Genomic DNA, 13,700 nt, shown 5'->3' with positions numbered 1-13,700 from the left:
GTACTATATTGCATACATATAAAGATGAAATAACTACATGAATATGTACAATATATAATAATAATAATAATAATAATAATAATAATAATAATAATAATAATAATAATAATAATAATAATAATAATAATAATCATCATCATCATCATCATCATCATAATCATCATCATCATCATCATCATCTTATAAATGTAAATATATAACTAGGTTGTCGGATACAATTATCTATACAAATCTACCATCAATTAATAGATAGTCATCAAAAAGACATCCTGCTCCAACGCCATTGCATAGCCTTCACTACAACACTCTAAACCTGTCACTGCTCTACTCGTATGATCATCGAAATCCAAACTACATGGAAATATACAAGGTAAGCTAGAGCAAAAAACAACATATATACATCAAAGGAATATCAACATTTTAGCACATCATCACATCATCATCTTATTTCTGACACATGACAACACAAGATATCATAGTATAGACAATGCCTATCAACATAAAAACTCATTTTCAATAGATCAACACATCTTATCATAGATCAACACACCACATGAACAGTACAATCAACTCAACATATCATATGTTCAACACAATAGCTATATGCATTATCATGCATTTCAACTAGGAGATCTCCTACAACACATGATGAACAGTTTAAGTGGCTTGACTCTACGGAACTGATAATGTAGGATGATCTTTTTGAACTTGCTAGATCAACAACAAATTGGATATAAATCCAAAGCACAACAACTCAGTTTCTCAAATGTCACCACTTAAACAAGGAAGTCTAGTACTAAGGTTAGGGTAAAACAACTAGGTATAGGTCTACCACGACATTAGCTAGTTTAACCAACCCTTCTATGAGATTAGCCCACCGATTACCCCCAAATATTATGCTCTTTCGATACTCGGTTAGGAACTAAGTTCTCGACTTCATACTTTATTTGGTTGATTATTTATAATCAGTATAGCTTGACCTAATCCTTATACTGTGGTCCCTTCTTATACATGTGCCTCAACTTTGTCCACACACAGTATCAACAAAGTCTTAAAGGAGAGTCAAAACAACTATCTACACCAAGGGTCAACTTCTCAAAAGGGATTTTCAACAAATTGGGCTCTTTGAGCACCACTACATAATGGAATATGCAACTTTCGAAAACCTCTCCTAATCCTAAGTGGTCATCCCAATTCAACAAAGTATCAAATGATTTTTTAAATTTTTTAAAATTTTTACAGATTTAATTTGTACATTAAGAACTTTAAATTTAACGGTTGGATCATTGAGATTTGATATAAAACATGAATTATTGAATGGAGTAACTTTAGGTAGACTTACTCTTGAAGTAAACGGATCCCCCCTCCTCATATATATATATATATATATATATATATATATATACACGAATAAATTTTACTAACTACTTTCAATTAAATGTGTATTTTTTAAATTTATTTTAGATTAAAAAAAATTTAATCTTAAATTATATATACAAAATTTTATATTAATTTAAAATAATTTAATATCTTATTTTATTAAAAAAAATTAAAATAATATATACATTTTAAAATATACTAAAATATGAATATTTTGATTATTTTTAAATTATTATTTAATTTTAACAAAATTTAACATAAATAAACAATATAACATAAAATTATAATTTAATAATTAAATTAACAAAATTTATATTTAATTAAAAATTATCGAGTAATATAATAGTAGAAAAAAGTTATACCGAATTAATTTAAACTCACGGCATATATAATAAAAGTTTGATAGCATATTCTACCTTCATTCTGATGGGCACCATTTCCAACTAAATAACGTGGTCCTTTGAAAAGATGAGATTTCCACCCAAATAACGTGGCCTATATTAACAAAGGATGATACATGCCACTCAAATTTCCCTATATATATAAACAAACCCCGATGACTCCAGAAGTGATCAAAACACAGTTCTCATTATAGAACCCTCTTCTTTGCCTTTTCCCCTCTCTTCGATCTTCCTAACAAATATATTGTGTGGATCATATATATCTATTTGCATCCCACATAGCTAGAAAGGTTATCAAATAATAATGGATAAACTTTCAAAATGCCAAGCAAATTATACTCCTCTCACTCCTTTGACTTTCTTGACCAGGTGTGCCAAATGCTTTGCAAATTGCACCTCGGTTATCCATGAAGGAACCCGTTTCACATGGAAACAAACTTATCAACGTTGCTGCCGTCTGGCCTTCTCTTTACGCACTCTCAATATTGCTACGAACGATGTTGTAAGTTTAACAATTTCTATACACTTCAATTTATGATGTGTAAAAATCTTAGTATAAACCAAACAGAAGTTACCTTCCAATTAATTATGATCTATTCTGTTTAAAATTAGCTTTTGGTGTTTTCTAGTGAAAAAAAACAAAAAAAAACATTGTGATCGAAACTAAAATCCCTATAATTTCTTCCTGCGTGGCATGTTAAAAAACCTACTATGTTATCATCATATATACATGCATAGCATATATGGTTCAAGATATTAGCTAGTACTTAAAAATTGGTAACTTAGTATGAGAATATGATACCCTAAAAAATTAGAGTTTTGATATATTGGTAATTGAGATCTCTCTCCTTTAATATGTCTAAACTGATTTAATTAATGCTACAAAAACTAATTGTACCAAAATCCTCATAGTGAGAAATTACTAACTTGTTAAAGACGTACAATTAATTTGTAGAAAACAGTTGATAAAAAACTCAGTTATAGATTATGATTTTTTTGTTAGTTTTGCACCATTTGCTAATAATTTTTCCATAAATTTCTGTATACATACCATATATATCGTTTGGTATATATGTTGAGTTGACAATTGGCTTTTGGTTTGCTCAGGTGGCAGTGTTGGCCCCAAACATTCCAGCAATGTACGAGATGCATTTTGCTGTGCCTATGGCAGGTGCAGTAATCAACACCATCAACACCCGTTTGGATGCCAATAGTATAGCCACCATTCTACAACACTCTGAAGCCAAAGTCTTGTTTGTGGACTACGAGTACATCCCCAAGGCAAAGGAAGCCCTAGCATTATTGCTCATGGGCCAAAAAACTCAACATATCACAACCTTAAAGCACCATTCATCTCCTCCACTACTCATTATCATTGATGACATAAACTCACCCACAGCACTTGGTGAGTCATTAGAATATGAGCAATTAGTCCGTAAAGGTGACCCAAACTTTGTTCCTGAGAAAATCCATGATGAGTGGGCCCCAATTGCTCTAAACTACACATCAGGAACAACCTCAGCACCCAAAGGAGTAGTCTATAGTCACAGAGGTGCCTATCTTAGCACTCTTAGCCTTATACTAGGTTGGGAAATGGGTAACCAACCCGTGTACCTTTGGACGCTGCCAATGTTCCATTGCAATGGATGGTGCTTCACATGGGGTGTCGCTGCACGTGGAGGAACCAACGTTTGTCTCCGAAAAGTTGCAGCCTATGACATGTACAAGAACTTGTCCTTGCACCACGTGACACACATGTGTTGTGCCCCTATTGTCTTCAACATCATTCTAGAGGCCAAGGCAAGTGAGAGAGTTGAAATGAAGTCACGAGTGGAAATACTCACAGGTGGAGCACCGCCGCCACCATCGTTGATCGTGAAAATCGAGTCTCTAGGGTTTCATGTTACGCATGCATATGGGTTGACAGAAGCAACAGGACCAGCGTTGGTGTGTGAGTGGCAAAATCAGTGGAACCAGCTCCCAAAAGATGAACAAGCTAGGTTGAAAGCTCGTCAAGGAATTAGCGTATTGACTCTAGAAGATGTAGATGTGAAGAAAGTGGACACAATGGAAAGTGTGCCAAGAGATGGGAAAACAATGGGAGAGGTTGTGTTGAGGGGAAGTAGCATAATGAAGGGGTATCTCAAAGACCCTGAGTCAACCTCAAAAGCCTTTAGTGAAGGGTGGTTTCACACTGGGGATGCTGGTGTTATACACAAAGATGGTTATTTGGAGATAAAGGATCGGTTCAAAGATGTGATTATTTCGGGAGGGGAAAACATAAGTAGTGTGGAGTTGGAGTCTGTGCTTTATAGGCACCCTAGGGTTTTGGAAGCTGCAGTGGTTGCAATGCCACACCCGAGATGGGGGGAGAGTCCATGTGCCTTTGTTGTGTTGAAGAACTTTGAAGGTAAAATGAACGATCATGTTACTGAGGATGACATTATTGGGTATTGTAGGAAGAACATGCCACCCTTTATGGTTCCTAAGGTGGTGAAGATTGTTGAGGAAATGCCAAAGACCGCAACTGGTAAGATTCAAAAGTCTAAATTGAGGGAGAAGGAGGCCAAGAATTTCACAATATCTCAGAATCTGCAGTCCAAGAATAATAAAACTAATGCTTTGGCTACATCTCGTCTTTGAAGGGATTTAAAGTTAGGCTAAATTTGAATTTTATTATTTTATATTTATTTTCTTGTTTTAGTTTGATCATCTGATTTATTTATTTTTTAATATTTTGGTTCTGTTTTAAATGTTTCATTTTGATCTTTTAATAAAAAATGTACTAGATCAATTTAACTTCCTTAAAAGTGTATTATTATACTAATTAAATTAGTCCCTATATAAAGTGGCCTTCCAGATGGGATAATTTATGTAACAAAAACACTTTTAAGAGACTAAATTAGAACCTTTTAAATTTAGAGATCTTAAATTTATAGGACCCCAAATCCTAATCGAAAATTAAAATGAGGGATTAAAATTCAAATTTAGCCTAAAAAAATCGATGATATTGGAGAAAGGATTTTTCTTTTTAGACTTTCAACCCTTCATAATTGTTATTCTTGTTTTATACCTTTCTTGTACATGAAAATAAAAATAGAAAAGATATAAAGATGTCTGTTTTTTTTTCCTTGTTTGTTATGTTATCTAAAATTAAGGAATCTTAAAAAGTAGCATATGGGACGAAGAAATTGAATAATTGCCTCGTTTTAAAAATATTATAAAAATTTATAACTATGTTTCAATCACAATCCCTTGAATTTTTCACGTGTGAAATAATTATTTAAATATTTATGATCGTTGTTCATGTTTGACCAGATGTGTTTTAAAAATATATTTCGAATAATCATCCTAATAATTGTAAACAAATTAAATAAAGGTTTATACATAACAAAATAATTATTTAGCAAAATATCGTCCAAGGAATATAATCTTTTGGTTTTCACTTTTTGTTAGATCATAATTATTGTATGAACGTACCAATGTTATGATTTAGAAAGAAAAAAAAAAGTTATACTCTTAATATCTATTTTTAAAAATATATATATATGATCAACTAATAGAGTAACTATTCACCCCATCGCCAATTTGTCATAGTTAAAAAAATATATTTTTACTCTCACTCTATACGATGATATGTCTACCTTCAAATCTTAATATATATTTTTCTTTTATAATCATTTATTTTCTCTCAAAACCACTAAAAAAAATATGTGGAGGCACAAATGTATGTTTCTCTTACCAATATTAAATAATGTAAATATTTTTTCTTTAATTTATATACATATACTGCATTATAACTAATATTAAGGTTTTTAATATGACTTGGAGTCAATAAAACACCATATATACTGTATGGTATTAATTAGATTTTAAAGATTTAAGCTCGATAAAAAAAATATGGAAGTTATTGATGAGTTGTTTAGATATTATTTTAGTATATGCCACATGTGATTCTAGCTTATGTATGTCACATGTAATTTTGGATTATTTAAAACTTGAGGGAATTGATTATATAATTGTGTGTGTATTTATGTGTATGTGTCTGTATTTGTGTGTGTAAGAAAAAGAGAAATGAGATATTTGTGGGTTAAGAATGTGCTTTGACAAGACATTTAAGAAGTTTTTAAGCTCTTTTTTTGTAATGATTCACTATGATTTGACCTAAGGATAACATTATGTAGTTAATCGATACTCAACGGTTACTATATACATATATATATTTACAACTAAAAAGAAATAATATATATATATATATATATATATATATATATATATGAATATATATATATATATAACTATACAGTAATCCAAATAACCAAAGCGTAGTCCTAGGCGTCGGTCAAACACATCCATACAATAACTACCTAAGAGTAGCCTCAAAAGACTTCACTCCATCATCTACCAAATGACCTCCACTTCACGCCACCTCAAACTTATCCTTATTCTGCCATCATACTAAGTATAATAGTTTCAGTTTAATCACATGAAAAACAAATATGGGTAAGTTAAAGATCAAGAATTTCATATGTAACAAAATATGAACAACGATTTTCATCATAACATCTCATGTTCAACTCCACAATCCAACTCAATCAACACCATTAACAATAGTAATATATTCAACACAATTTAATCAATACAGCATATGCACAACTATCAAGTAATGCATTGTCATGCATTTCAACTACAAAAATCTCTTATAACACATGTGAACAATTTAAGTGACTTGACTATACCAAACCAACTACTTGATCTTTTCACTTGGTTAAATCAACAACCAAAACAATATGGTTTCTTAAGTGTCGCCACGTAAAGTAAGAAGTTTAGTATTTCTATCAGGGTAGAACATTTTGAATATGAGTCTACCATAGCATTAGCTAGCTTATTAACTAAGCCTCTTATGATATTAGTCCATTGACTACCTTCCAAATATTATGCCCCTTCGATACTTAGTTTGGGACTAAGCTCCCGATTTTTGTGCTTTACTCAAATTGGTCACTTGTAATCAGAATAGTTCAACCTAACTCTTATATTGTGGTCGCTAATAGCTAGTGTGTCTTGACTTGACCCACATACTGCAACAATTAAGGTCCTAGAGGAGACTCAATTATCCTCTTAAAGGGTTAACTTCCCAAGAAGGAGTTTTAACAAACAGGACTCTCGGAGCACCATAACACAATATACTCACAATGAGATATATAATTTTAAAAAAATCTTTCCTCTAATCTTAAGTTGATCAACACTACTTTTAACACTATGCCTTAAGCATTATCAACGTCAACATTTTTAACAACATACTATATAATGCATGAAGCATATTCAACATAACTACTCAACTTATCAACTTTCAACTATTTATCATTCATAAACATCATTCTAGATCAATGTATATAACATGAACAACATTCATCAACTTAAAACATGTAATAGATTAATCTACTTTACTCATATTCACTATTTTAGATGTTAAACAAGTATTTATCCAATAATAAGTGCCTGATGCTGCATAACCAACGTTCGGTGCCATCGAGGTAGGGATCCTTTGCCTCGCCCACATTTGGTGCTACACAACCCATGCCTAACGTGAATTAGGTAGAGGCCCTTAGGACCTCACACTTAATGTGGTAAAATTTCACATCTGATTTCAGTTCAATCCAAGACAATTCTTTCTCTTCATGTTTGACATCATTCACATCACGTTTGGCATCATTTCAATCTAAGATTATTCTTTCTCCTCATGCCTGATGTCACTAATCCCACTACAAGAAAAATCAGCATTATCTACGGAAGAAATCCGTAGATAATGCTGAAATTCCGTAGGTAACTGTTTATTACCTACGGATTATCTACGGAAAAAATCCGTAGGTAATAAGCTCGTAGGTAACATTACCTACGGAAAAATTCCGTAGGTAATGTTACCTACGAAATTTAATTTTTTTTTAATTTTAATAAATTTATTAATGTAACAACCTTCATATTTAGCCTCTCAAGGATCTTATTTCATGACACTTCACTTTTTATCGTGGTTTGTCCTTACTGCACATTTTCTGGGAAACTTCCTAGAAGGTCACCCATCCTTGTACTACTCCAGCTCAAGCACGCTTAACTGTGGAGTTCTGATGAAATGGGCTACAGAAAAGCTAATGCATGTTATCAGTATAAGTAGTACAAATTAATTCATTTAAGTCATTCTCATCTATACAATCTCATACTTATACTATTTTTAGATCCCTCTCATTTTGGTATGTCTAGACTGTTATAAAAATATAAAAATATATATAATAATTATATTATATTTAATTATAATCTTTATATATATATATATATATATATATATATATATATATATACTTACTTGTATAATTAACAATCTACTTATTTATATTTAAAATTAATATTATGATACAATTTAAATTATTTATTATAAATTTAAAAGTTTAAATAATAATTTATATATTTTAAAATGATAAGGGCTATAATAACACCGGTGTAATTTTTCTAAGTATTACACCGCTCAATAACTTTATATTAAATATGAATTTTGTAAATCCAACCGTTAGATCGAAAGTTCATATCACTTTATATGTTTATATCAAATTTTGTTAAAATTGAACAACAACTTAAAGGTAATCAAAGTGTTATTTTAGTATATTTTGAAATGTATATATTACGTCAATTTTGTTTTACAAGAATGAAGTATCAAATAATCTTGAACTAATATAAAATTTTGTATATATCAGCTAAGAGTACAAAACTTTCAATCTAACGGTTGAAGTTATAAAATTCACATTTAAAATATTATTTTTATAAATTAAATTTTAACATTATAATAAATAACCCTTATTATTACACTGGTGTTATTATAACTTTTCTCTTTTAAAATATTATTTTTATAAATTAAAATATTAAAAGAAAAATAATGTACGCATTTCGTTTCTACATTGTATTAAAAGAAAAAATATATATAATAAAAATTGTGAGAAAAAGAAAATCTTAAATAATACCTACGGAAAAAATTCCATAGGTAATATTCCGTAGATAACTAAACATTACCTACTGAAAAAATTCTGTAGGTAACTAAAAATTACCTATGGAAAAAATTCTGTAGGTAACTAAAAATTACCTACGGATAAAATTTCGTAGGTAACTAAAATTTAACATTTTAAATAAATTATTAATTAATTAACTTAATATATTTATTCATCTTGAATTTAAGATATAAAATTCAAAAAATATATTTATTCTTGTTTTATTTTCTAATTATCAACCATTAATAAAATACTAATTTAAAATCTTATCTAATTATATTATAATATTTTCATATCAAATTTAAAACCAAATATTAGTATGTTATTTTTTATCATCATTAATTTATAAAAATAAAAAATTTAAAATAATAATTTTTATTAATATTTATTTTTTACTATAATCTATTTAATTTAAAAGCATACGCTACAAGTTATTTCAAAAAAACTTATATTACACTTAAAAATTGATCTATTTGAAGAAAAATGAATAAAAAAAAAAAATAAATAATTATAATTATTATATTAAATTTATATAATATATTAAAATTATATATACTTTTGTTTATCTTTTTAAATATTAAACTTGTTGATTTATATAATAAAGTAAAATTTATAAGTTTATTGAAAGATAAATTCGTATTCTATTTACATACTTTATTACAATTTTTAAAAAATAAAATAAATTATTACTAATATTAAACTTTAAAATATTAAAAGAAAAATAATATACGCATTTCGTTTGTACATTGTATTAAAAGAAAAAAATATATATAATAAAAATTGTGAGAAAAAGAAAATCTTAAATATTACCTACGGAAAAAATTCTGTAGGTAATATTCAGTAGTTAACTAAACATTACCTACGGAAAAAATTCCGTAGGTAACTAAAAATTACCTACGGAAAACATTCCGTAGGTAACTAAAAATTACCTACGGAAAAAATTCCGTAGGTAACTAAAAATTACCTATAAAAAAAATTTCGTAGGTAATATTCCGTAAATAACTAATTCCGTAGGTAATATTCCGTAGATAACCAAACATTACCTACGGAAAAAATTCCGTAGGTAATATTCCGTAAATAACTAAAAATTACCTACGGAAAAAATTTCGTAGGTAATATTCCGTAGATAACTAAATATTACCTACGAAAAATTCCGTAAGTAATATTCCGTAGATAATAACAGTTTTTCTTGTAGTGTCCTATGCTCGACATGAAAAAGATAGAAACCCTCACTTTGAAGTGTGTTCGGTGTCTTAAAGGTGCACCTAACACGACGAGATTTTTGCACTTATGCAGACCACGAATTTGGCTCTCAATAACACCTGAAACTTAGCAATTCCACAACATGCAACACTAGATGGTGCACATATATACTTCACACAACTCAAAAATCAACATGCAACCAAAGATCACCACAAGTCATTAAATTCACCTTCATGAACTCAAAACCCCAGCTACAACAATTATGAATCATGCAATTTCATCATATTATTGCAACTATTTAGCATTCCAATCATAAAATAAATCCACCAACAACCCAACAATTTGACAAAACCAAGAATAGCTTCCCTTACCTTGAAATAGATGTGAACCAAGGAAGAGAAAGAGAACCCTGAGAAACAACCGAAACAACTTTGCATCGACTCAACACTTTTGATTCATGGCTCTACAAACCTGAATCCACAACAACATAAGAAGAATGAGGCTTCAAGGAAGACTCACCCTCATAAGAAAGGGTTTGGAGATGAGGAGAACTTACGATCTTTAGATATTAGCTCTCTAGTTCATCTCTCTAGGTTTCTGAAGAACTAAACTTATAAAATTCTATTCTAAACAAAAATTAATCTTATATATTATCTCCCCTCAAGGTCAAACTAAATCTTCACCCAAAGAAATCTTCAACTACCTAAGAGCTCATAAGGAATTCCTGAATTCCAAAATTCTCCAACACAAAACCATAATTAACAACAACATATAATTAAAGAAATCAACAACAATATTCTAGGACTCACCATGTTACACTTTTAATTTGATCAACTTATAAATTAGTTTAATTAAAATCAATTTGTTTGGTATGAGAGCTTATTTTAATAATTTATAATTTATTTTTATAAGCTAATTAAAGTAAGTTATAGCATATAAAGTTATAGTTTTTCCCCTTTTTCTTATTAATTTACTCGAAATTCTTTTTTTTTTAATCTTTTTGTGTTAAAATCACTTTGTATACATATTATTTTTTTACTCTCTTTATCAAATAAACAAATATGTTATTTTACATTAGTAAGCTAACATATCAATTAATTTTATATGATATTTAAATTCAATCTATTAATTTATGAGTTTCTAATTTTTCAATTTCATTTTATATTTTTAAGTTAGTTTATAAGTTTTTGGCTTATAAGTTATTTTTATTTATTTTGTTCGTAAAAACAAGTTTAGTAAATTACTTAAAATTAAGGGGATATATATAAATTTACTTAAAAAATAAAATGAATTATTTAATTGAATAACATTTATATGCATGCTCAATTGTGGTCAGAGACCTATCGAGGTCAAGTTAGTGTATTCTACAATTTTCTTAACACCTAATTAATGATATTATTTAATGATTGTTTTATAATAGATGTTCATACATGTTTCTTAATTTATTTATTTATATATAATATCAAGAGTTAATAAACTAAGCGAGATATTAAACTAAAAAATTAGGAACTTGTATTTAACTCAATTCGGCTCATTTTGTACATGACTAAAATTTGTGGAGCTATATATAATAATAATAAAAAATCAGGTCTAGAACCATTCGCAAACTCCAACTTTAATTAGTTGTTAGTACTATTAGAATCTTTTACTTTTGTATACATTATTTGTCTCATATAACAAATTCTAAATAAAATATTTTTATTTGTATTGACATTTGACGACAGTCAATCAAAATATAAAAAAAAACATTATAATTTTTAAATGTTTATGAAGTCAAAAGTCTATTAATTGTGAATTAATTTGTTTTTACTAATACTCAAAATTTTAAGATTAATATTAAATATAAAGATATATATTCAAATAATAATTCACTTGTGTCTTTCATCCATCAAATTTTAAAATGTACCTTAAAATTATCGTTAGATTTATAAATAAAAAAAAATAGTGATTTTAAAATATAAAAATTAAAGAAAAAATATTTTATAAGTTCAAAATCAAAATTTATTCATTTTACAAGAATGGAAATTTTTTACAATAATTAAGAAAATGTTTATAAATTTTAGAAGGATAAAAAAATTATAGGGATCAACATCAAATTTCCTTAATTTTACAAGACTAAAAATATATTTAAATCTTTAATATATAAATTTATATTAATTTGAATTATTTTTTATATTTGTCAATAATAATTTTTTTTTATGACACAAAATTATATTTAATTATTTATAATTTTTTCTAAATAATTTATAAATATATGATAAAAATAAATTAAACTAAATAAGAAGTTAACAATATTTCTAAAAAAAATAAATAAAACTCTAAAAAAAACCCTTAGGTGTCAAGTTAATTCATAAATTAAATGAATCAAATTATACATAATTCAAAATTAACTCACTTATTTATCGAGCTCAATTTGTAGCTCAAGTTCAATTTTTGTGTTGTATGTGAGTGAGATTATCAATTGTTGCATGAATTAAAGGATTGCAAATTTGAAGGTTGTGTTGGTGGGGTTTTGATAGTTATTGAGATGGATGAGATAATTTAGATGATTTTGACAGATTCCGTAGTTACATGTTGTGGTTTTGGGGCAAAATGAGTTGTTAGGAAAGTATATGTAGGAATGATTGTGTTGCATGCATGAATTGATGAATGGGCTAGGTGGATTTTTGGATGATTGAAGTGTTTTTTTGGGTTGATGTTCTTGAGCTTTGAATCTACATATTTTTTGGGTTTGGTCTCTTAAAGCGCCCATATGGGTCGCTCCGAGCGAGCTTGAGTGATTTCTCAGAGATGCTCTTTGACTTGGATCACTTAGAGTGATTTTTGGGTGCTTTGAGAAAATTTTGGTTGCTTAAAGCGAGTTAGAGATCGCTCCAAGCGAGCCTAGGTGGTTTCTTATAGATGTTCTTTGACTTTGGTCACTCAAAATGAGTTTCCGGGCACCTTAAGCAAATTTTGGTCGCTAAAAGTGAGTTAGGGGTCGCCCTAAGCAAGCTTGGGTGGTTTCTTAGAGATGTTCTCTAACTTGGGTCGCTACGAATGAGTTTTCAGGTGCTTTGAGCAAATTTTGGTCGCTTAGAGCAAACTATTGGTCGCTTCGAGTGAGCTCACCTTGCTTTAGAGAAATATTGACTTGTTTAAGCAAGTAGATGACCGAATTTTATTTTGTGATATTCATGAAAGTTGTAACCCTAGATGTTATCTTTCCAATAACTTTAGAATCACCTAAAAAGGAGGTCTGGAACTTTAGTTATGACCTTTTTAGTGAGTAAAGGTCAAACTATTAACATTTAGGCAAACTATTGCAGTTTTGTTGATTTTCAATATAGTAGATGATGAAGTTAGAACTTGAAGTATTCATAAGAGTTGTAGGGAACCTTTTTATCTTTCATATGACATAAAGATGAGTTTGATTGGAATAGTAAAACTCCCTATGTATTGCTTTATGTGAAGGTTGTCATTGTTTGGTAGTTGATTCAAATAAGTTGTATGTTGATACATGTTGTATGATGAACATAAATAGGTGTTTTGAGTTCTATCATATGTTGTATGGTGTTTGATGATAGTTCTACATATATTGATTGGATATGATATATGTAGATGGTTGTATGGTGTTGCATGATGATGAGTATATGTATGTTATACATATGCATAATGTATGATTTTGGAGAGCATTGATATGCTC

General features: G+C 28.8%; 1 protein-coding gene and 1 long non-coding RNA gene across 4 annotated transcripts; one reads left to right on the top strand and one right to left on the bottom strand.

The window, feature by feature from the left end:
- The first annotated feature begins 227 nt into the window (after positions 1-227).
- Positions 228-4,584, top strand: LOC109814189 (trans-cinnamate:CoA ligase, peroxisomal). Of its 3 annotated transcripts, none has more exons than XM_083063920.1 (3): positions 228-370; positions 2,151-2,283; positions 2,889-4,584. In XM_083063920.1, the coding sequence occupies exons 1-3, from the start codon at positions 333-335 to the stop codon at positions 4,422-4,424; spliced, it is 1,707 nt and encodes a 568-aa protein (XP_082920046.1). In that variant the 5' UTR covers positions 228-332; the 3' UTR covers positions 4,425-4,584. The 3 variants fall into 3 exon arrangements, with proteins under 3 accessions (XP_082920046.1, XP_020234151.1, XP_082920047.1); XM_083063921.1 differs by lacking the exon at positions 228-370 and adding an exon at positions 1,767-2,071; XM_020378562.3 differs by lacking the exon at positions 228-370 and having other exon boundaries at positions 1,762-2,283.
- Positions 4,585-5,963: 1,379 nt separating this feature from the next.
- LOC114916891 (uncharacterized) lies at positions 5,964-10,851 on the bottom strand. Its single transcript, XR_003805540.2, has 3 exons — positions 10,572-10,851; positions 10,387-10,486; positions 5,964-6,239 (listed from the first exon to the last, which is right to left on the bottom strand). It is a non-coding gene; the product is annotated as an uncharacterized LOC114916891 (long non-coding RNA).
- Positions 10,852-13,700: the final 2,849 nt, after the last annotated feature.

The sequence above is a fragment of the Cajanus cajan genome, chromosome 9, assembly GCF_000230855.2.
Source record: "Cajanus cajan strain Asha chromosome 9, NIPB_CcT2T_4, whole genome shotgun sequence".
Lineage (NCBI taxonomy): Eukaryota > Viridiplantae > Streptophyta > Magnoliopsida > Fabales > Fabaceae > Cajanus > Cajanus cajan.
The sequence above is the reverse complement of the archived record's forward strand: the minus strand, read 5'-3'. Positions and strand labels throughout refer to the sequence as shown.